The following is a 23,331-nucleotide window of genomic DNA, read 5'->3' as shown; positions in this document are numbered from 1 at the left end:
GCTTTTATTCCCATTTTTGTATGGGGTAAGCACGATGCCTTCTTTGAAGGACTTTTGATTTGGCTTTGGGGGTAGACCTGTGGTCTCGATCGGCTGCCCTGCCTGACATCGCTTAGACCCGGGTGCGTTATGTTTCATGTATCATACCAGACCCAACGCCCTTTCTCCCCAGCAGCGAAGAAGTTATTGCGGGTATGGCGAGAGTTCGAGACGTGTGAGATGTTTGTTATGTTTTTAGAAGGTGTTGTAGTGGCTTTGTTTTGTGTGTGTATTTTCTGTAACATCCATTTGCTTTTTTTAAGCAAACCTATCCGTTGATTACATATATAATCCCGGGATGTCTACACGGATATGTCTGCCTCTCTGATCAGCCGGCTTAGGGATTGAACCCAGCCACAGACCTTAACCGACTGGCCATCGAGGCTCTTGTATTGTTGCTAAATAGGCATTGCTAATTGCTCTTTTGACTTCTCAGTTGCATTTCCAATACCTCTTGTGTATACAACATTGTTTCTCACCCTTCTGGTTACTGTATTTCATCTATTTCAGCCACCAACCATTATTCTCTTATATATCCCATCTCATGTATTCCCCACTTTCATTCAACCTTGCCTCTAATAATTATCTTGACCTTATGATTAATTGGCATCATCCATAGATTCGTGGGTTATGGATCTCACAGCTTGGATAGTTTTGTACTTTATTCCCTTTAATGCCCCAGTAATCCTCATCATTTGTCATATTTTGTATGTGACTTCGAGTTTATATTCTGTAACCTTTGCTTTGTAACTGGTAGCTCACCCAGAACCATTTTACAATTATATATTATTCTCCTTGGTAAGATGTTCTTCAATTATGGAATAAGGTTATACTTTAGATCCTTTCTTATATTTCCTGTATTCTTTCTCCCTTGTAATACTTTCCCTGAATCCGTGACCTCTGTTTTTCAAAATGTTTTGTTTTTAAGTGTGTCACTCATTTTCTTCAAGTTCACTAAGGTTATGAGTGCTTCCTCATCTATTTGTTATTCTTTATAAGCTTCCAGTTGGTCATCTCTGCTATGCTTTGCCTTATAACATTCACAAATTAGCCAGCAATCAGTACAGTAGTTACTTTCCCATTAATTTGCCTGTTAGTATTTTCACACTCAGTGCCTTGTGTTTCCAACACTTTTACTACTTCCTCTCCTTCTGCTATTTATGAATATTAAGACTCGTACATGTGAACTCCAGTTTTCTTTTATATCACATTTTGTTTAACCATATTTTTTACCTTATCATTGTAAACCATTCATCATACCTGTCAAGGAATGAAATCTACTGTTTGAATCACTTTTATTCACTCATGGTTGCCTTGAACTGCCCCCACTCCCCCTTTCCAAGCACTTGGCAAAAGTGAATTCTTTGTAGTTCTCCCTCTAAACTCTCCCATGATGTTCAAATCATCTGCATAAAACAGGTTTATACTGTATAACCTTTGACTAATACTTTCTCCAGAACAACCGTCATTATCACAAGAGGCTGGACCAGATGCTAATCCATTATATATTCCTGCCATACTTATGTATTAGAACCCTTCCCTATACTTAGGGGTGTGTCTGTGGTCTGTTTGGTTTTTAGTTTTCTGTAAAAAAAACTATTGAGATGGCTTTGTCTGTCTGTCCCCACTCTTTCTGTCCGCCCTCAGATCTTAAAAACTACTGAGGCTAGAGGGCAGCAAATTTGTATGTTGATCATCCACCCTCCAAACATCAAACCTACTAAATTGCAACCCCCTAGACTCAGTAGTTATTTTATTTAAGGTTAAAGTTAGCCATGATCTTGCATATGGCAATGCTAGAGGACAAGGCCACCACTGGGCCATGGCTGAAAGTTTTATGGGCCACCGCTCATACAGTATTATAAGCTGTACAGAAAACTCAATTGTGCTGAAATTTACTTGTTTTGAGTTGGAATGGATACTACTACTTTTGAAGATTGTCAGTGGACACGTACTGTTTCTTATGCTATGTTGTCACACTACATTACCATAAGAATTTCATTCATTTAACTTCAGCATTGAGGATTGGACTTCCAGCATGTAATATTGATTCTGAATCTTGTAATTTCAGCAGAAAGTAATACTGTACTGCCGTGAGGTACCATACACACAGTTGTTATTATTTCATAGTATTGCTGTTTTAGCACAGAAATTTTGTAAAATTTTGTTCTTTGTCTTGTTTCTTTTCTCATACGAGCTTTCTAGTGGAAGATTGTAGTGCAAACCAGTGGCCTGACTGGTTTTCGGTTGGAATGTTTATTCCTGCTGTCAGTGTTCACATGGTACACTGTAGGTATTACATAAGGGTCTTTGCAGTGTCCATTTGACCTTAGCTGCAACCTCTTTCATTCCTTTTAGTGTACCTCCGTTTATACTCTCTTTCTTCCATCTGACTTTCCACCCTCTCTAACAATATTGTTTTCTAGTGCAACTGGGAGGTTTTCCTCCTGTTACAATTTTCAAACTTTCTTACTGTTGATTTCCCCTTCAGCGCTGAATGACCTCATAGGTCCCAGTGGTTGGCCTTTCTATATACAGTACAGGTATTCGAAAATCCGTCTTGGAAGACTTGTATCATAGTCCAGGCTAATCTGCCAAAAGGAATTCAAGCATCTCTCATAGACTTTGGAGGTGTTCTTGGTCAAATTGATTTGACGAGTTTGTTTTATCAGTGACCCATTTATTTTGATTTTAAAATCTCTTCAACTGCTAGAAACATGTCTGCTGTAGTTAGGTTAGCAGGGCCATGTATCAGAGCCAACATTCTTGGCATAGCATAAGGCATTGGTGAAATGTGATATATTTGTATCTGTGAAACAAAAATGTTTTAAAAGTATTCATGCTGTCTGCCTGTTTGCCTTGTTAATGCAAAGAACAACCCATGGACTTACAAAAGCCATTTTTTGCTTCTAATGGTTTAAAGCAATTCCTAATTTCCATGTTTACCTCACTTGTGGATTAATTTGCAAGGGAACCTCACTAGAGGGGGATGCACTCTGATTCACACCTCATATCAGCTTGGTTTCATATGACTATTTATTTTGGTTTTCTACTTTTTGTAGCCTTCATTATATTGAAGTGGGTTGTTATTGCTATGAGAGTTCCAGTTGCTTGTAGATTAGGTCATTATGGATTAAATTTTTTTTTGTGCTTAGGTCATTATGGATTCCACTTTTTTTATGTATGCTCTCCATGATATAGCTAATACATTTTTATTTGTTAGAGATGATGTGTGCCCTAAAATGTCCTCGTATGTTTGTTTCCATGTTATGTTGAACCAATAGTATATTTGAATTTGGCTGCAACCATAGTTGTAGACCATAAATCCTTGGATGACATTAATTGTTTGGGTGCCTGTAGTTTTGGGTACTTGTAGTTTTGGGTACTTATTTTATTTGATCCTTTTGACCTACAGTCACTTGACGTTGTACTGCTGTACCAACTGTATGAACTAGATTTAGTTGATATGGGTTCACCTGCTGTTATCCACATCACAGGCAAAGGACATTTTATTCTTGCTGCAGGCTGCCTTCCCAAGATTTTTAAACTATTAAGAGGAACTGATGTATGGTACCATAAAGTTATCTGGTTTCTGCTGAAGAAAATTTAAAGCAAATATAAGCAGGTAGTTTGTCCAGTCCAAACCTTCCAATGCTGCTAGATTAGTATGAGTCATTCTAGTTCAAATAGGTTCAGGATAGGTTTGCAATATCATCTCTGCAAAGTCACCAGCTTGTCTGTCTTGTTAGCAATCTGCTCTCATAGCTGGGTGGTATTCCAGAGCAAAACTTAAGTCTCTCAGGCCATTTTTCAGAAAAATGTGCTAATAGTATAATTTGCAACATTACATTGCTATTCAGCATATATCCACATTATATTCTTTTACTAAGAAAGATGGTCTTTTAATATAATATATATACAATGATCCCATTCTCATTTTGTCAATGTTTTCGGATGAATTAGGCAATTTACTCCTTTGAGTACTTTATTAGCTAAGCAGACATCGTAAGTGTACAGCAATAAGCAGAATACCAAACTTATCAAATAGGATAATAAACATTTGAGTACTGATATAAAAGAAATCTTATCCTACAAGGTAGAATTTACAGGGTCGAAGCACGAGTATCATACTCAATATCACACAACAATGGTTGATTATGTTTATACACTTAAACATAATACATCTTGCATTCAGCTTAGAAATTAATGCGTCTACAACAATGTTACATAGGGCATCTTATGTACATAATTACATTGACAGTGGAACCTTTGTCTATATCTGCCTGAGCTTTTTACATTGGCCAATATACATCCCACTTTTATCTTGATGTGTGCAATGCTATTTTTAAAAAATGGTGTTGGTTTGGCAAGTACCACACCTTGTTTATTCCCTATGGCTATTGCAGTCCGTCATTAGTACAGTTACAGACTTGAAAAAAGTAACTTGCCCTTTCATGATCCAACTGACTTTCAATGATTTATCCTATCAAGAACCAGGGGCGTAAAAGCCATCGACATACAGTTTCAGTACCTCGGAAGATATTTACAATTAACTTGACCACTGTTGGCATAGTTCAAATATTCTTGTTGCTGATAAGTTTTGTTAAAGTTACTATGAATTCTTCTTCACCAAAGTACACTTTTGTCTATCACCAACTGTGTCACAGGTAAAAACTTTTTAATAACCTCTTGCATTAAAAACTCTATATATAGTGAACAATTCTAAAGCTATGATCTCATAAACACCCTTTCCTTCTTTGCTGTCAGTGGGATCATCAATACAGTCATCTTGTGACAGAGGGTGGGCCTCTGGTGAAGCTTTAGTGTCTACTCATCTCTAGACCATTTGCAAATCAGTTTATTTGAATATTTTCTGCTAAGGTGCTTAGCTTGTATCCTATCCCCAAAACACTGGGGTACTTTACAGCTGATAGTTTCAAGTGAAATAGTTAATCTTGAAATATACTGAATAATTAACATCTGATTTGAAAGTGATAAGAAATCCTAGTGATAAAATTATCCTCAGATACTTAGCTAGGTAAGGTGATATTATGTAAGTGCTTCCGCAATATTATAAACCAAAATGAATTTTATGTATTTAAGAGGTCCGGTATCCTGAATACTACTGCGCTACAGGATGGCTAATACCAAATTCAGCAGAAATAAACATGGAAAATATAGCTCCTAAAATGCTGAACCAATAGCAGGTTCAAGCAATATTGCAAAACCATGAATCACACTGAACTACCTAATATGATACAATTGCCTACCGTTCCTATTCAGAAATCAGAAGCAGCAAAGATGAACTCGGATTTGTTTTGGGTCAAAAGGCACTGTTAGGAGGACCCTGATGAACTAGCACATGAACACTACTATAGGATAGTAGTCAACTGAGATTATAATCTTTGTGTACCAAAGTATCACTCTTTCAAACATGTTAATGGAACATATCGTAATCAGCAAAACACTACTGCATTTTGGCACTGTGCAAAATTAGAAAAACATGCAGTCGTCTTGAAGTCCACATTCTTCTTTTATGGCAAAAACATGCAGTCGTCTTGAAGTCCACATTCTTCTTTTATGGCAAACACTGAGGAGTTCCAAAGAGATAATGAAAAGTAATTTTATTTGAATCATCCGGCTTACTATGCTTAAAATATATAGTTAATTTTACATTTGACTTTGGCTCCCTGAAGAGATAAGGAAAAAGTAATTTTACATTTGATATCATTTGGCTTACTATGCATGGTTTGAAATAAAATATATAGCAATACCTAAGCACCCTAGGTTTTTTTTTTTTTTTTTTTTTACTAGAAAGGGTACATTTGGAAGAGTTTGTTTTTAGACTAGAGCTCAATGTCTGTTGCTTATCAAGGACATCTCAATGAAATAATTTTATTTGGTCACAGCTACTGTAAATATCAACTGAAATCTGGACTGCAATGCAAATTCCATAAAAAATTAACTGTTGCTTCTTACTTTAAAGTTTCAAATAGAAAAGTAATTATTGCTACAGCACTCGGGCCTGGTGTACATGAATAAGGTAATTTCAAATTTTTATGTAATGTAGCCAGATTTTTCAGTGTCTACAATGTTACCCCTATTCTTAATCATCGAATTGCTCCCCTAATTAGCCCAATTTCTTCAGAAAAGAACCATTTACTGCCCTTGCTTACCAAATTCCTCGTGGTTAATTGTCAAAAAACCCAACAATTTTATATATAACACTAGAACTGACCCATAATTACTCGAGAAAATTAGTCTTACAGGGTCATCAAACTTTCATAACCATTATTTTAATATAAAAGCTACTTTTTAGAAGACCTACTTCCATAACTCATTTTCCTTTTGTAATTAAGTTGCTTTACCAAATTACTGAGGTATATGCTCATCGTACACCCACCTTTGTTAAAAGTGTTAAAACGCTTTGCTGAATTTTGAATATCATTCCCTTCCAGGACTTGTGCTGTGTGGATAACCTGGAAGGATGAGAAAGCAGTTAATTGAAATTGGAAAACTCAAGTCTTGGTTACAAGGTTAACACCATTACAGAACTAGCTATACAACATGGCCTAGAAGTACTTTATACTGTACACAATTTTTGTTACAAAGAGGCACAAATGTCGTGTCTTTAGCTTCTGTTGAAATCTGGAGGCCTTTACATAAAAGACATTAAAATTCCATTTAATTGCTGCAATAATAACGTGTTTTAAATTCCATTTAATTGGTGCAATAATAACGTAAGTTAGTTTTGGCCTACAATGTGAAAAATTGCTGTTATTTCATCAAGACACTGAGAGCAAGCAAGTTAGCATCGTCTAAAGCCAACCTAAAACAAAAAGGAGTACGGCTAAAATGAATATTTGGGTCTAGCTTTACACTTGAACACTAGACTAAATTTCTTGAAATCTGGTGAAATCCATTTTCCTAATGTAATAAAATGTTACTTTAGCACACTGATTTTCCTGTAAGGATCATTCTAAGAGCTAAAGGTTATGTAATGAATCCTGTATTTACAACCACCTTCTCTCATTCTCAGACCCAAGTCCAACACTTTAAACTGCCAGCTTTTGAACTATCCTGGAATTAAATTGAACAATTCTGTATGCCTGCCTCCTTCAAACAACTACTGTATTTCTTTCATGTGATGTTGATTTATAAAAAAGTTAAAGGTGTCTAATACAAAATTAAGTTTCTTAAATTGGAATAACTGAAAGTGTCTTATAATTGTATGTCCTAGCATTTGAATTCAAGACAGACTTTTAACAGCTAAGAAATAAGAGTATATAACCAACTTCACAAGCAATTTTCTTGAAAAAATTAATAGTTTACAAGCTTATAATGTAACTGCTAATAATACTGTTGCATAACCTTAAAAATTTTTTTTTTTTTCAATCAAGGAAATTCCAACACACAACTGACAGGTTTCAACTTTATGGTGACTTACATTAACAATTTCAGTCCAGCAACCTTTATGCCAATGGCTATTTGAGAGGTTTCATTTACAATTCAAGTCATCAGTCTGAAATGAAATGAAGTCCTTAAATATTAATTACACAAGATCACACATATTTCCACTATCTTCCTCGAGTATTCTTAAGACCTGGATCCAATGTTACCCACAAACCTTTTACTTTTAGCTGGTACTGTATAGAGTGCATCACTTAGGATTTTTATAAAGTCTTTAAAATCAGAGCTTAAACTTTTGATCATGGAGTATTTTGTACAGTTGTTTAAATTCTTTCCCCAGATATCAATATTTAAGTGAAAGTATACGGTAGTCTATAGACAAACTGAGAAACTCTGACAGCAGTCCCAACTCATATTTTGGAAATAATGCCCTATATATTGTATTGTATTCCTATAACTTCATTGGAAAAATAAAAATGCCCTGAATATTAATTCAGTCCTGCCTAGTCTGTACAAGTGCCCAACAATTCAAAGGCTGTCCATTACTAATAAGCAGTAGCCCTGACTTAATTCAACAAAAAATGCTCTTGGTATAGAAAGAGTCACGACTATACTGTATTCCTGGATACTTGTGATGTCAAAAGGATTTTTGTTTCGCTATTGTAATTCTTTCCCATGATATTAATATTTAAATGAAAATTTGTGGTTATCTATCACCTCAAGTTGAAAAAACTCTACAATAATTTCAACCCTTTAAAGTAAACATGAAAGGTTTACATCAAACACCTGACTTGGCACAAACTTTAGCAGTGTGACAATACTGCCTTTTGAATATAAGAGATGTTTCATTAACAATGTAGTTCGGCCTTATCTCAGTAAAATTCCTATTAATATCACAGATCATCAAGTACTAATCCATTCCCAATTCATTCTAAAAAAAAAAAAAAATTCCTGAATACAGTATTGTATACTGTACTGTATCACTAAAACTTCAGTAGAAAACTTGAGTAGAAGTGCCCTGAACATAAAAGGTAGTGTACTTATAATGTAGTCCCAACTAATTCAATACAAATGCCTAAAAATTCAAAGGCTGTCCATCACTAATAAGAGTATAAGGGCATTTTTATTCAATTAGTCAGGACTAAGAATAGCACTAATTCAATTCAATTAGTCAGGACTAAGAATAGTACTGACTAATTCAATAAAAATGCCCTTGACATCAAAGGCAGTCCAGGTATAAAGTCATGACTCAGTTCTATACCAATGCCCAACACTTCAAAAGTATAGTTCAGTAATGATGTGGTTCTAACTACAATACAGTAATAATGCACTGGACATTATGGTAGCCCAGATATACCCAACTCTTAATTCAATGTAAATACCCTACACATTAAAAGTAACCCAGTAGTAATTTGGCCCTGTCTCTATTTGGCACAAATTTTCAAGCACACTAAAGGTACAGTAGATTAGTCATAATATAAGCCCTCTTAATTCACTGAAAATTATAAAGGAACTAAAAGGCAAGGAAGAAGATTCCTTGGTAAAGCTTCAACAAATCCTTCATAATAATGGGTATGTAGCTACAACCTTGATACTGGTGAAAATACAAATGGAGACCAATTTTCATTTTTGTATAGAAATAAAGTTTCAATTAACTCTCAATACCCCCCCCACCCTAAATTTGTCAAGGGAGGTTACGCAAGACATCCCAATTACCCCTTTTGAATAACTTAACCATTCAACATGCAAACCCATGACCTTGGGCCACAGCTACTGCATTTTGAATCTGGAGTTCATATGCCCAACTCTTGTAGGTGCCACTCAGCTATGCGAACACGGGGCACTTGATATTTTCTGGGTCATGCCGTAGCCTTTCATACATTTTTAAATTGTTTAGGTCCACAACGGGGCTCTACAGTTCTCAAATCAGTGAAAAAGTTGGAGTGGTTGGACAGCAAGATAGAGACCCAGAAAATAAAGTGGATGGAATACAAAGATCTAAAGGTGAAACTGGGACAAAACCCCACAGTTGCACTAAGAAGCTATAATTGAGTGACATTGGACAGCACGACTGAAGTAGTACAGTAGTGAGAAAAGAGGTCAAGTAAAAGGCTAAAAAAGTGCGGTGCAGCCAGGGGTCAATAGGTGGCTGTAAAGACAACTTAGTAATGCCTACAGTACACCACTTATGCACTGATGGCAACCCCTATGGGGTTCTGTTAATCTTGCGATTTTCTGATAATTTCAGTATATGAAATTTTCCTGACAGGTTTTTGGTTTTGTGAATGAAGTTCAACATTATCCCCCATCCAAAAAATTTAATCATCAGCTCTGTGTCAAGCTACCTGGATTACATAAAGGATCTTCCTGTTTAACTATTTTGCTCACTGGAGATAAAACTGATAAATTATTGATGAAATCATAAATTTCTAGAAATTACTGAGTATAACTTCATACACCACATTAAAGTAAACTGGCACAGATTTTCACAATTTTTACTGCAACTTAAACAGTGAACTTCCTAATGTACATTACTGCGCTCAATTTTTGCACCATTGTTTATCTTCAAAGGGTATTGACTTGGGCTTTTTCACCAAAATCACATTTTACTTAATTAAACCACTTCTGGACAGGAATCAAATACTGTACAGTACCCAAGAAAACTACAAGAATAATATTCTACAAGTCAAGATACCTCAAAGCTCAAAACCATTGAGTTTAGTATACCACATTCTCCTGTTCAAAACTCAAGACCTCCCAGGCCCCTTCAGTTACAAACCTCGCCTGTGGAAAGCGTACTTTAAGTTTACGGTATAATTAACTACTTTCAACACTAAATTATTCATGTGATTATTCTCAACTCAAATCAGTTTTGTTTTTGATACTGTACTTCTGATGAAATATTTAAAAGTTTTACCATTACACTTTACTAGACTACAGCATTGTCGGGTTCCAAGTACTTCTAAAAGTCCAATAACTTTCAAAAAGGCAGTCTGTAGAACATTTCTAATTTTACCAATGTCTTACCTTTGCATGCCATGGATCCAGGTGGGCTCCTTGCCATTGTCTACTGGGATCATTACCCTTCAGATTATCACAGTACCAGTTCTCTTGAGTCCTCAGCCTAAAAGGAAAACATTTAATCAGATACTGATAACTTCCAAAAAGGTACAGAAATCCTTGTATTTTACAGTACTGTACATATATCTTAAGCTGATGAACTAAGTCTCCCAATACATGGTTGCACAAAAAGTTCATGAACTTCCAAATGATAACCATAATTACCCTGTAAGCTATCCTATAAAGCATCAATATAATTTCGAATAGATATAACTAGTTTTTGGAGGTGTATAAGCTTAACTAGAGGGCTCCTTCAAGTTTAATAAAATAACTTTGTTCCTAAACTGAGAAAGTTCATAGAGTATTTCGTCTAATTTGTTAGTTCTCCTTGGAAAGGCTAGCTCTTACGTCTAAATTACAACTACTTCCGGTGGATTTTTAAAGCAGAGTTCCCTAAAGTGTGAATGTTTTTACAAGGACCTGAACCTCAGTTAACCATAACTTCACAGATACAAACTTGCCAATTGTAGTTCTTTCAAGAAGAGATTTAAGGAAGTAATTTCTGAATCTAATTCAAAGATAATAATTCTCCTCTTTCAAAAACTGTCTCGATTGAAACAAAATGCATCTTCATAAAAATGAGATGGCTACATCAGGAGCTAAGGTCCTCATTATAGTGAAAACACTGCATTTCCTTAAATTAATAATGTTAATACAACTGGAAATACCCAAACATCTCAAACAAAAACTTTTCACTTCAGCAACTAATCAACTATCACTTTGTACTCTTTGAACAGTCCATAATCAAAATCAAATTTCCTTCAAAGTCTGCTTTCATTTTAGCTCTTACAGAAATTCAAAGAACATGGTCAATCTTGATTCTTTTAGTATTACCAGTCATGGGTTACTGTTTTGCAAGAGTTACACCCTATCTAAATACATTCTAGTAAAAAGCTGTAAAAGGATGTCATAATACAAACAGTACCTGCACTTCAACACTAACCATTGATAGTGCTTGGCTTCAAGCCTAAATTTCATATTCCATTCCATTCCTCACCAATGATAATCCAGATTTCTCCCTTTTGAGTTTTTGGGAAGCTCTCCAGTTTGTTTCCTAGGGCAGGTCCTCTAGTCAGTCCTAGTTTTTAGTTCTCTTTAATTACTCCTGTCATATCTCTATGTTATCTCCAGGACTTCCTTTCTCCTTAGTTCACGAGGCAATTGAATAGTCTGGTGCCCTGGGGGGTGGGAATTGATATCCTCATTCCAACCTGGTTCCACTAATTCATATTTCTCTGTATTCATACCTGATTGCATACTTCAGAGCAGTTATAAGTATTTAAAAGATGGTTTTATCTGTGTTCTTTAATTTTCCAGCTGCTTTGGAAGATTACCTGCTCCTACACAATCTGTTTATTTTTGCCCTTGGCAGATAAATTCATGTTTAACTGGTCACAGTTAATTTTTCAACCTGTATAGTTACTGATAAGTTTCCACTGTTTGTATCGCATCATTCCAAGTGATTAACATGTTTAAAGTGTTTAGTAACAGAATGGTTTACTGTTAAAAAACGAAGTTCTGAGTTAAATCTTTTTCCATGCAACCATTTTCCTTAATTTCATATTTTTTTCACGCAATTTCAATCTTTAAAGGTGGTCTTTCTCACAATTTTCTTGCAACTGTACCATTGCTATATGGTATCTGACACGGACTAGGCACTTGTAGCTAGACTTCGCTCATTCATGGACACAAACTTTGCGCACCTCCAATTATGGACAGTGTGTGGGTAAATGGCAAGAATAATTACAGTTTGGGCTTATTAGTTAATTGCTTAGCTAATAGCTTACCTGCAAAATAGTGACAGCCCTACTGCTACATCTTATGGAATGCATCAAATCTTGTGTCAGTGTTACCCCTTAGATGTGTTCAATCCAACAGGTGGTGAGATTTGTACTAGTGACCATTGCTGTATTTTTGAGTTGAGTGCTGATTGACCTCAGGGTAATGCTAAATGGAGTAGAATAGATTCCACTGAAGTTATTTGTGCTCCATGAGGCATGTTCTGGGCAGGAGGGGGGATGGCACTCGTGCTTATACTAGTGGTGGGAGGTCTGTCTGCAACTAGTGGACTGGGATCCCTGAGCACTCCGCTTCTTGTGTCTGGGGTCCATGTGCCCTTGGGAAGAGTGGCCATCCTTTGGAACTATTGTAACAATGATGCTGTGGGCCTCTGTTTGGTACATACAAGATAACCAGCAGCTTGCCACTGCTGACTAGTGATGGAAGTTGCCTTACAGAAGTGGAAAGACCCTACCCATAATGCCAATACCCACCTGCTTTTGTGGAGTTTGCTCTGCTCAATGGCTGGGAGGTAGTGTGCACTCAGTGAGCAAGGGAGTGGAGGTCACTTGGCACTGGGTGTGTGGTGACTGGATTTGTCACCTGTCTTCCTGAGACCGACTGTTAATTGTGGCTTGTCTTGTGTTGGGTGTACCCAAGCACAGCCAAATCACACACCCATACTTGTGGTGTGGTGAATTTTGGGGATGTCACTGTGTACCTTGACAAATAAACGATGCAAAGACGATGCTTGACTTTATAAGGCATCCAAATGACTCACCATTCAAGAATGGATTAGCAAGACTGTGTTCTTGCCTACTATCTAGCACACAGAAGGCAGGGAAATAGGCCTGCATACAACAGAGGGGAAAGAAAACCCTGCTGATCTTGACTCAGTTGCTCTACTTACAAGAAGAGGAACCAGAATCTGGATCCCATATGGACCAGAGTTGCCAGCCAGCCAAGCCTTGGTTGGAGTCAGCCTGACTTGCATAGGTGTATGTGCCAGACAGAAATCCTGGCTGAGGAAAGTATCTGGTGGGGAGTTTTTATTCAGTACTTGCAACTTGGCACACCTGATTTCTATGTACACAATTTATATTTGTTTACAATGGCAAAACTCCATGCTACCTTACTTGAAATAATTCTCTTCAAACTGACCTTTATTTTCTTCATAAATGAGTTATTCACTGTCAATCTTTGGTTTGTTCCATTTTCTGCAGCAGTGATCTTGCCTGCTCTCTTCTCCCCATAATTTTGTTAGTTTGTAGTATTTCTATTTCCAAAAAATGCCACATATTAAAACCTTATCAGAATACATACAGTACCTAGTTTTCCTTCATTTCATTCAGAAATGATTGTAGCAATGAACCTGCAAAAGGAAAAATCTCAAAAATAAAATTTATTTCAATATGAAATGATAGCCTAAACCTTCCCTTAATGCATTATAGTATGAAATGCACTGATTAAAATAGGTTAAAGAATCCCAGTACTGTACAGAGTATATCATAATATACATACTGTACAGTATATGCAGATAATCCCAGTACTCTACAGAGTATATTGTACTATACATACAGTATATGCAGATAACTAAGAAACAATAATTTGTCAGAAAAGACACCCTGGGATATTTGTGATGTCGTAGCTCAACGATACAAATTTAATAAACTAAATCCATCAACACAGCAATCTGTCTAAATGACTAAGAATGCAGTCTTGTCAAATATGTCGGATGATGGCACACTTATTAAAAGGTTCACTTAGTTTTGCTTCTTAATACATTTACTATCATGTAAAAATACTACTAATTCGAATGTCACTGCCACAAAATGCATTGAAACATCACATTTTTTCCAAATGTACACACTTTTAAACTTTTCAAGTTCCCTTGCAAAACTGGTTATTGCATTCAGTATTTCCCAGTTAGACATTAACCCTATTATCAAAAGAGCAATACCACATGAAATTAAACAGATACTGTAATCAACTTTGTTTCTTGTTCAGGAAATCTGAGAAAACCATTTGGCAGAAATTTTCTACAGTAAAAGGACAAACTATTTCATCTCATTCATGAAAGCTTTGAGAATTCCAGCAAAGATCAGTGTACATTGTCATGTGATATCCCCAAGCTTTACAGTATCATCTACACATTCTCCTCCATTTTATTAATATCTTTGTACATTTTACATACACCACATTCTTCTTAAGTACTGATTAGATAATAAAAGAAAGTGATATGGTACTCCCTTACCACTCATCAATAATTGCTACAATATGATACTGTCTAGGCAGAAAACAGATGGTTATTGGCTGTGTTAACCTAGTTTTGACTTGGTTTTATTGGAGCATAGATACTTGTAAATCAATATAGGCCTAATACCAAGGAATTTCACTAAAGAGACAATGACAATTGTTGTCCTGATTCTTAATGGCTAAGTGCGATTTTATAAGCATGTAACATCATTAATAAGAATTTCTATACTAAGAGGTCTGTAAATATTGAGGGCATCTATGTAACGTAATTTGACTTTGTGAATCACTGATATTATTTGACATCAAACTGAGAAATACTTTGAAAGAGGGCTGAACCTGAGCTTACACTTTCATGATTTGAGTTTTAACTGGAAAAGCACTTTGATATAGGCTATGTTTTATGAACTTTGTGTAGCTAGTTTTTCTCATGCACCTGACTCTTATGCTCTTATGTGGTCCTATATTTGCACATTTTTCAGCCGACCTTGGTTTGGGAGATTTGGGTTAAAATGAAGAGAGCTTTCTTACAACTGCTAGTTTTCTACGTTCTACTGATTTTGCTCGGCTAAGGACATGCCCCAAGAGAATGTTGATTGACTAAGGGAACATACGATCATTATCGTAGGTGTGTTGATTTGAATGTGAAATGCTGTAGGCAATTTCATTTCATACTGAACTATTAGGTAAGTTCAGGATCGTGTGGAATACCCGAAACTGGTAACACTAATTGATTAGTTTCACTGAACATTAATGGATGGCATTTAAAGCGTCACAACTCCCTATCCCTGTCGTTTGAATTTTTCTTAACTTCATCAACCAAAGATTTTTCAACTGAGTTAAGGTCATCACAAATTGATAATATTTTCCACAGATTTTTAATACCTTAATGAATTTACCCTTTGGCATTTCAACCAAAGCAACTAGGTGATACAAAGTATTAAGTACAGCACAAGCTTTAACTTTAAATAACTGCTAAGCCTAAATCTATGGTGGACGATGGTTTAAGACAACACTTGTCAGTTGATATCTTGTAAGTTTATGGCACTGGAAGCTTAAGAAAAAACATACTGCTAATCTAGAAAGATAAAATTACCTGCTAATGTACGCAAATACATCTCTTATAACAGGGAGTATAACTCTTAGTTTCATCTGTACTAATTAACTTGCTAAAACATCGAAATAATTGTGGTTTGCAAGGACTACTGTATACGAGTTCATTAGTTACGCCACAGAATAACCAAACTGTGGTTACGCTTTATGAAATTTAGGCTGTCAAGCCAAGCACTACTGGGGCATCCGCAGCCATTCAGGGTTGACGACAGTAAAAGACAGAGTTGTAGAGGTCGGACAGGAAGATGAAGAGATCCAGAAAATAATAATGAACTGCAAGACGAAACTGCGTGAAAACCTCACAGTTGCACTAAGAAGTAATAGTAGAAAGGCTAGGTTGGATGGTAAGACTGAAGAAGAAAGCGGGAAAGGTGATGAAGTAAAATGCTAAAAAGTGGGTGCGGGTAGGAGCTTCAGGAACAATGCACAACCTTCAGTAAAGCCTACAATGAACCACGTGAGGGGCACTGACAGCTGTCCCCTAAGCAGTACGAGTTTATTATTACCCAGTATATATTTACAAACAATACAGAAATTAATGCTGGTCTAATCAGTCAAAACCTGACAAGCATTACGTTAAACTTGATACATCCTAATCCTGAATATAACTTTTGACTTATAACTACAAAAAAAAAAAAAATGACCAGGAACAGCAGATTCTTATATATTTAAATCCACACTGTACTCGCTCTAAAGAAAAAAGCATTTAACAAATACTGTAATCATCATTCAAATCACTTAAAACGGGAGAAATTTTTTTTTTTTTTTTTGCTAATATGATATATTAGTGTGACAACTTTCCTCAAATATTTGCTTCCTCACATATTTGAACATTATCTCCTAATCATTTAATAACCTCAAAATAAATTTAACTTAATTTTGCTCTGGTATATTCGCCTAAGTTATCCGGAACATGTCTAAACATTTTGTTAAAAACTCCTGCGCTTTACGCGCACGTTATGTTTGCAACTGCCGTCTCCAACAAAATTACCTGATAACAATTAGACTTCCGTAATAAGTTACACCTTCTATTAATGACAGTACCGGGGAGTACAACTGAATTAAAAATTGCATGTGTCACGGATCGACTGTATTAAATTCTTTTCTACATCTGAATGTCATTTGGTAAAATTACATTTTCATCAAACTCAAATAATAATTACTTCGGTAATTCTTTACAAAAGGTCCGCATCAATATTTGGTGTTTGACCTTACTAAAATAATACAAAACCCCTTAATATGTACAGTAACTTAACACAACCACCTAACCTAACCTAGGGCGCCGTGCCCCTACCTAGGCCTAGCGGGAGGGGCTTCGCCCCCCTGCGACCCCCCCTTAAGGGCACAACCCAACACATCAAACAAACCCCAAATATTGATGCGGACCTTTTGTAAAGAATTACGATTACTTCTGCCTACAATAAACTGTGAAGTTAAGATACCTTACAGCCCACAACTGAGGAACTAATATTTTATACGGCTGCCACTTCTAGTAAATTAGCTCCTCCGATTATTTTCTTAATTCTCAGTGTTATAGTTTAGACCAGACAACAGAGTACGGCGTGTGTCTTCGCATGTCTGTTTGCGTGTGACACATGACAAGTGGGGCCAGACAAAGACTTATGGGTAACAAGTATTGCGAGCAACACCACAATGCTATTACTATCAACGTAATAAACGTATCTGACGTACGCTTTCCATAAAAAATGTAAGTAATGGCAAGGCACTAACAAATCTTCAAGGTTCATTAATAAATTACCCCAGATACCACTGTGCACACATGGACCATAACCACTACGAGAAAATGGTAAATAATGGTGTTAAAGGAATGACCAACGCAACTTTATAGCACGAATCAATGAACCCTACATTCAATATTACTACCAAGAAATAGGGATTCAACCAAGCAAATAGTCACTAGCTCATCTTATATTTGACTGTCGTCAACCCTGGTCACCACCACCACCACCTAAATCAGTTCACTCTCAACATTCTCGGCCATATGGGTTTCCCATCATCCTAATAATTAATTCTAAAAATCTGCTCTCTCAACTGTGCATAAACCATGAACAAAACCCTATATCATATCGCTATCTTTAACACAATGAAGTTTACTGAATGCCAGACTGTAAAAAACCTTACAAGTAATGAACATTGACAAAAATTCTCACTGGTTTCTGTTCCAAATGGCGAAACGATAAATTTGATATTTTGACCGATAAGTTGAAAACCATTTTTTTTTTTAAATGAAGGCTCGTGCTTTCATCCACAACAATCTACACCTTATTACCAGCAACGTGCTATGAAAATCCTGTTTTCTGAAGAGCAATTATGGTAAACAAACTAAAATTACGTTAGAACCTACATTTCAGCTTCGAAAATTTTCTTACGAGAACACTTTTTGGGAAGTACAAAAGTCAATTCACCTAATGAATTTGCGTGGATTACATAAATTAAAAAGGTACTTCACTGGCATTGACGTTTTCCAACAAATCCGCCATCATTCTCAAGAGTTACCGTCATACAAAATTCTACATAGATACTTCAACCAATAATGCACGTGGGTACTCATCAACAAGCAGTTGGCCTACTTTTTAAAACAGCCATAGCAAGAATTTCTTTTCTGTGATGTCAGCATCATACAGTCGGCATTCATGAAGCCCCCCACCTAATACTAAAATATACAAAATTGTGTAATTTTAAAATCCACAAAAATAAACTGTAACGAATATTCCCTGTAGGTGTAACATCAATACTACGAAATTTCCGACTACCGCTGTGAAAACATGGCTTAAGCCAGCCTGGGTTACTTAATATGCATTTGTTCCAGAAAGCCTATGTTCCGTCGGTTTACCTTCCAGCAACGTACACCAAATCCAGTTCTAAAACCTTAACCCCAAATAACTATGGAAACAAACTGAAGCCACAGTACGGAGCCGTGCTTCAGTTTCAATGTCACAGCAAACACCAGTGCCGTAGATAGTAAGAAACTTGATTTCGCCACGTACTATAACTTGCGTAAGTTATGATTAACAAACGAAAACCTAGTTGGAATGCATGTCATGGTGAATGCGTTGACGAAGATAGCTGCGAGCATACAGTATATTTAGCCTACCTTTCGTCAACGATTAACACTAAACTCTACCAACACAAGACGAAAGAGAAAATAAACGGATAATACCTTTTACGATGTTAGTAACACCAAACGAAAATAATCTTTCGAAACACTAAAAAGTATTTCTGTCATAAACATTCGTTGTCCAACCTTCGCACTACCAGTCTCCAGCCAAACTGTGGAGTGTGGACTAAACATTCACTAGTCACTACCTTACCTTACATGGAACCTCGAATCTACAGTTCACCGGCCGACCAACGAGAAAGGACTGAAGAACGAGTCGACAGCAGTTCGGCCGAACCACGAGTTACCTCGTTACACACACGGCCAACATTCATGAACTTCAGATGCACTTTTCTTTACACTGTAAATATGAATAAAACAAAACTGGAACACATGTAGACCATGGATTGTCGAAATAAAAGCAATATTTAAAATACAGAATTTAGGAATGCTCGTTATGGAAACTAATTAACTTTTAGTTTGTTGAAATAATATTCGAAATTAAACCAGTTGTTGTCTTGCACGATACTGATAACCTTCTCCTGCTAACTGGTCACTAAACCAAATGGTTCCCGTTACTCTGAGTTCGCCCCACAAGTTAAATAGACCCGTGATCGATCACATGGGGTTGAAACGGTAAAGTCTGTTTCCTGGGTGACTATCATGAAGTTTAATCTACGCTGTAAGTTATGTATTTAGTAGTGGAGAACAGAGGTAGCCGTAGCGTCTCAAGTTTTACTGAAAACCAAAATATTAACAGCCTGAGTTCAGAAAAGGAGTTTGGTAAAGCATAAATTAATTTTGTGGCTTGGTAATACCCCCGAGTCATTACTAATGAGCCTGAAAAATTAAGCCAAAATTGGGAGACGAGATCAGGAAAACAAAATATCAAGTCTTTCAGGATTAAGGTAGACTTTGGTTATGAGTGAGTATTTGAGCAGCCCGTATGATGATTCGAATGTGTACTAACGTCTATGTTAAATAAATGTGCTTGTCCCATAGAGTAATATAAATAAGAAGAGTGAAAATTACAAACGTTTAAGAAGCATCCGATCAGGACTGTCTAGTCTGCAATACCATAAAGGGAACAGTCTTTGGTTAGCATTTTTTAGACGCGTTCTTACATTAATGGGCTGTGATCACGGTCTAGACCAAGGTCTAGACCTTGGTTGTGATATACCTTGTGAGTGCTCGCGTGTACGTAAGCCTGAAAAAAATAAAGTTGATACTAAAATCCTGTAAAAACCCCATTTGAAATTTTACCCTGTCAGGTACCCCATGCTCCATTCTGTTCACACAGGCTCTTGATAACTGAATGAAAACTTCGTCACTTTAGTTAAATATTTGCAGCTTCATAATTTCAGGCATACCTCAGTAACCTACTGAAAAAAATGCTCCTGTAACTGGACAATAAAAAATAAACTACGTTAAAATAAAAAAAAAAGACTCCCCTACTTTTTATTGTTTCAAGTTTTCAGAGGTAAAAGTCTCAAGCCCAGATGACTGACATTGAGGAGTGAGGCCATACCCCTGCAACAATTCTTACCAGTCTGGTGCAAAAAGGCGGCTATTACTCCTCAGTTCTCTTCAGAGAGCAAGGCAGCGTACAGCGTGAGTGCATAGACTAGTTTTGATGCAGGATTTGGCAAATCTTATGCAAGTTGTAAGTTGCATGCTATGGGATGTGTTCCCGGGAATTAAATCTGTTAAAGAAGGAAGATTTCGAATGCAAGAGAGCATATTGCTGCCTTTGATGTGGCGATAAATATACTACTTCATGTAAATAACTGTACAAAACGGTGCAGATTTTAAAAAAATAAACTCGTATCATATACATAACTTGATACGCCAGTACTAATAATAGCTCAGGTGAATAAATTTAAAATAAGATAATCTTCTCTATCCAAGTACAAACAGCTACGCAAAATTGACTCGTTTTTTTTTACCCCACAGGCAACTTTATTCCTGAATATTGCTAAACAATTAAAAAGCATCTTGTTTAGAAAAGGGCCTATATATATTTATCTAATACTATAACCCAACTCACATGCTTATCAAATCTTTGAATAATTTATTATTTCCATCGCGATACAGTGTACTACATACGTTGATTTATTATGCAAACTAACCGTTTTTATTTCAGAAAAAATCGGTGAACTTCATTTTGTTACTCTATAAAGCAACTGAAAACTGCTCGTGGACTTAGAGCTAACCAGTGGCCTTAACGTCAAAGAACCCCTCAAAAGTGCACTGAACGTCTGCCACTATTTCTGCGTTTTTTTTTAATATAAGCTACTGGGATTCTCCAGCTAGTGTTACTGCTTGTTAAATCATAACAACAATCTCGGATATGAAGAAACACCATAGTTGAGCAGCATACGGCAGTTACATTACACTTACCAAACAATGGTTTAACAACTTGGATAAACTTGATAAAAATCTTGAAAATACCTCAATGAATTCCAAGGCACTTTGCATGGTTGCAACCAAAAATGTCTTGCTGTGCTCAAACAGCATTTTGCGCATTTCCAGGGTCCATAACAACATAATTAACAGACGAAAACCACTTCAGCCCAGAGCAACATTATCAACTCAAATATTCGGTTTTTGTGTTAATTGTTTTTAGCCCTGGAATGGAATGGAATGGAATAAAAATTTAGGCCAAGTGATAGGACTGTAAAGACATTCAGTGCTGAAACGGAAACTGGCAGTAAAAAGGTTTCAAGTTGCAACGGGAGGAAAACCTCGCAGTTGCACTATGGAACTATTGTTAGGAGAGTGTGGAAAGTAAGATGGACGAAAGAATATAAACGGAGGTACAGTAAAAGGAATGACAGGTTAAAACTAGGGGCCGAAGGTACGCTGCAAAGAACCCTAAGTGCCTACAGCGCACCGCGTGAGGTGCACTGACGGCACTAAGCCTCCCCCCCCACAATTTTTTTTCCTTTAAAATTTTAAATGGTTGTTTGTCAAAATATATCACTATTTCGGAAATTACTTGGCTCCTTTAGCATTTTTTTTATATAAACAGAGGAGTTATATTTCTGAGCACAGACTGGATAATACCTTGGATGTTATGGTTTTAAATTGGGTCGGATTAGACAGACAATGACAGGGACGAACAGAAGATATAATGTTACGGTGAAGCTAAAATATCAAAAGATCCATCATACTTTAAACTAAGATTTTCCTCAGTTTTAAAATTGTATAAAAGTAAGTTATATATGAGAGAGAGAGAGAGAGAGAGAGAGAGAGAGAGAGAGAGAGAGAGAGAGAGAGAGAGAGAGAGAGATGTGCTTAAGTGGGCGTGACTGGTACTTCGCGCCATTAAAAAGTTCTAAACGGCCAACGAGACTTTGGAAATCTTTATTTACTGACAAAAGTTACAGAACTGTATGGCTGTGTGAATGCAAAAACCTGCGTATGGCATGTGCTTATTAATGCTCTGTATGTGTATAAATTTTACATACCAATGCACTGTAGGCCCTTATATGTATGTGTACGAATGCAAAAGCGTGTGTAATGGTATGTACTTGTTAAGGCTCTTTATGTGTGTGTATGAATGCAAAAGCTTTTGTATGGCATGTGCTTATTAATGCTTTGTCGTGTATATGAATGCAAAAACTTGTGTACGACTTATGCTTGCTTACTAATGCTCTGTATGTGTGCGTATAAATTTCACATACCAATGAGCTGTAAGCCTGTATGTATGAATGCAAAAGCCTGTGTATGGCTCGTGCTTATTAATGCTATGTATGTGGGAGTACATAAATTTCACATACCAGTGCACCGTAGGGCTATGTGTGTGCAGGGTAATTTTCACATATATATCGCCTAAATATTCTTTTGATTTTTGTAGGGTTTAAGTTTGTGAATAAATATCCATAACAAGTAGTACGAATATCAAACACTGATATATATACTGATACTGTAAATTTATTGCGTTTAAGTTTCTGTTTCTCAGTTACATAATGTGGAAGGATATGTAGCACAAATAGCTATCTGGACTCATTTTAATTTTGAAAAGCGAATCTGGGTTTAACTACTTGACTTTTATTTTGAATTAATATCATACTTGGATTGTACTCTACCAAAAAATGTATTTTTATAATGCACATATTTTATTGTAATTATTTTTTCATGACAGAAAAAGAAATCTTTATTTTCGACTACTCCTATCTGTAACGACATTCAATGAATCATATTGCATGTTCCACAGTACCTGTCAAATCCTCGAAACTGAACTACAGTAACCTTCAACGGCCCCAGAATGACCCACATATTCAGTCTCGTAACCACAATGCTCCTTTTGACGAACATTTTTAAAAATACTCATGTCACCTGCAAGCCCTTATTCTTACCTGGTCTCACTCTTCATTCGATAAGCTGTCCATAATCAGCAGTCAAACTACTCTTGCTTTCAAGGTTCCACCGTTTGAAGAACGCCACCGAGACTTAAGGGGTTTTACACGGTCAAACATGTTCATGAACATGTTTGA

The 23,331-nt window shown here is 36.4% G+C and overlaps 1 protein-coding gene and 1 long non-coding RNA gene across 5 annotated transcripts in view; one reads left to right on the top strand and one right to left on the bottom strand.

Annotated features, from left to right (window-relative positions):
- The window catches only part of LOC136838570 (uncharacterized), a 23,927-nt gene extending 15,986 nt beyond the window's left edge, over positions 1-7,941 (top strand). The window contains exon 4 of the long non-coding RNA XR_010853042.1: positions 6,498-7,941. This is a non-coding gene — a long non-coding RNA (uncharacterized lncRNA). The remainder of the gene's footprint in view (positions 1-6,497) is intronic.
- Positions 4,007-23,331, bottom strand: LOC136838569 (uncharacterized). Of its 4 annotated transcripts, none has more exons than XR_010853039.1 (5): positions 18,896-19,044; positions 10,477-10,573; positions 7,487-7,561; positions 6,408-6,518; positions 4,007-5,611 (listed from the first exon to the last, which is right to left on the bottom strand). XR_010853039.1 is itself a non-coding variant. In XM_067103716.1 (3 exons), exons 1-3 carry the CDS (start codon positions 23,208-23,210, stop codon positions 6,348-6,350), a joined length of 285 nt encoding a protein of 94 aa, XP_066959817.1. In that variant the 5' UTR covers positions 23,211-23,331; the 3' UTR covers positions 6,222-6,347. The 4 variants fall into 4 exon arrangements, 1 of the variants encoding a protein (XP_066959817.1); XR_010853040.1 differs by lacking the exon at positions 18,896-19,044 and adding an exon at positions 13,510-13,720; XR_010853041.1 differs by lacking the exon at positions 7,487-7,561 and having other exon boundaries at positions 18,896-19,034.

Source organism: Macrobrachium rosenbergii, chromosome 5 (assembly GCF_040412425.1).
Source record: "Macrobrachium rosenbergii isolate ZJJX-2024 chromosome 5, ASM4041242v1, whole genome shotgun sequence".
Lineage (NCBI taxonomy): Eukaryota > Metazoa > Arthropoda > Malacostraca > Decapoda > Palaemonidae > Macrobrachium > Macrobrachium rosenbergii.
Note: the sequence above shows the minus strand (reverse complement) of the source record. Positions and strands in the feature narration are given on the sequence as shown.

Bases quoted from the DNA above. Each gene is read 5' to 3' on its own strand.
- LOC136838569 (XM_067103716.1), bottom strand. The intron at 6,519-10,476 runs GTAAGACATTGG...TCATCCTTCCAG, and splicing joins TGGATCCATGGCATGCAAAG to GTTATCCACACAGCACAAGT.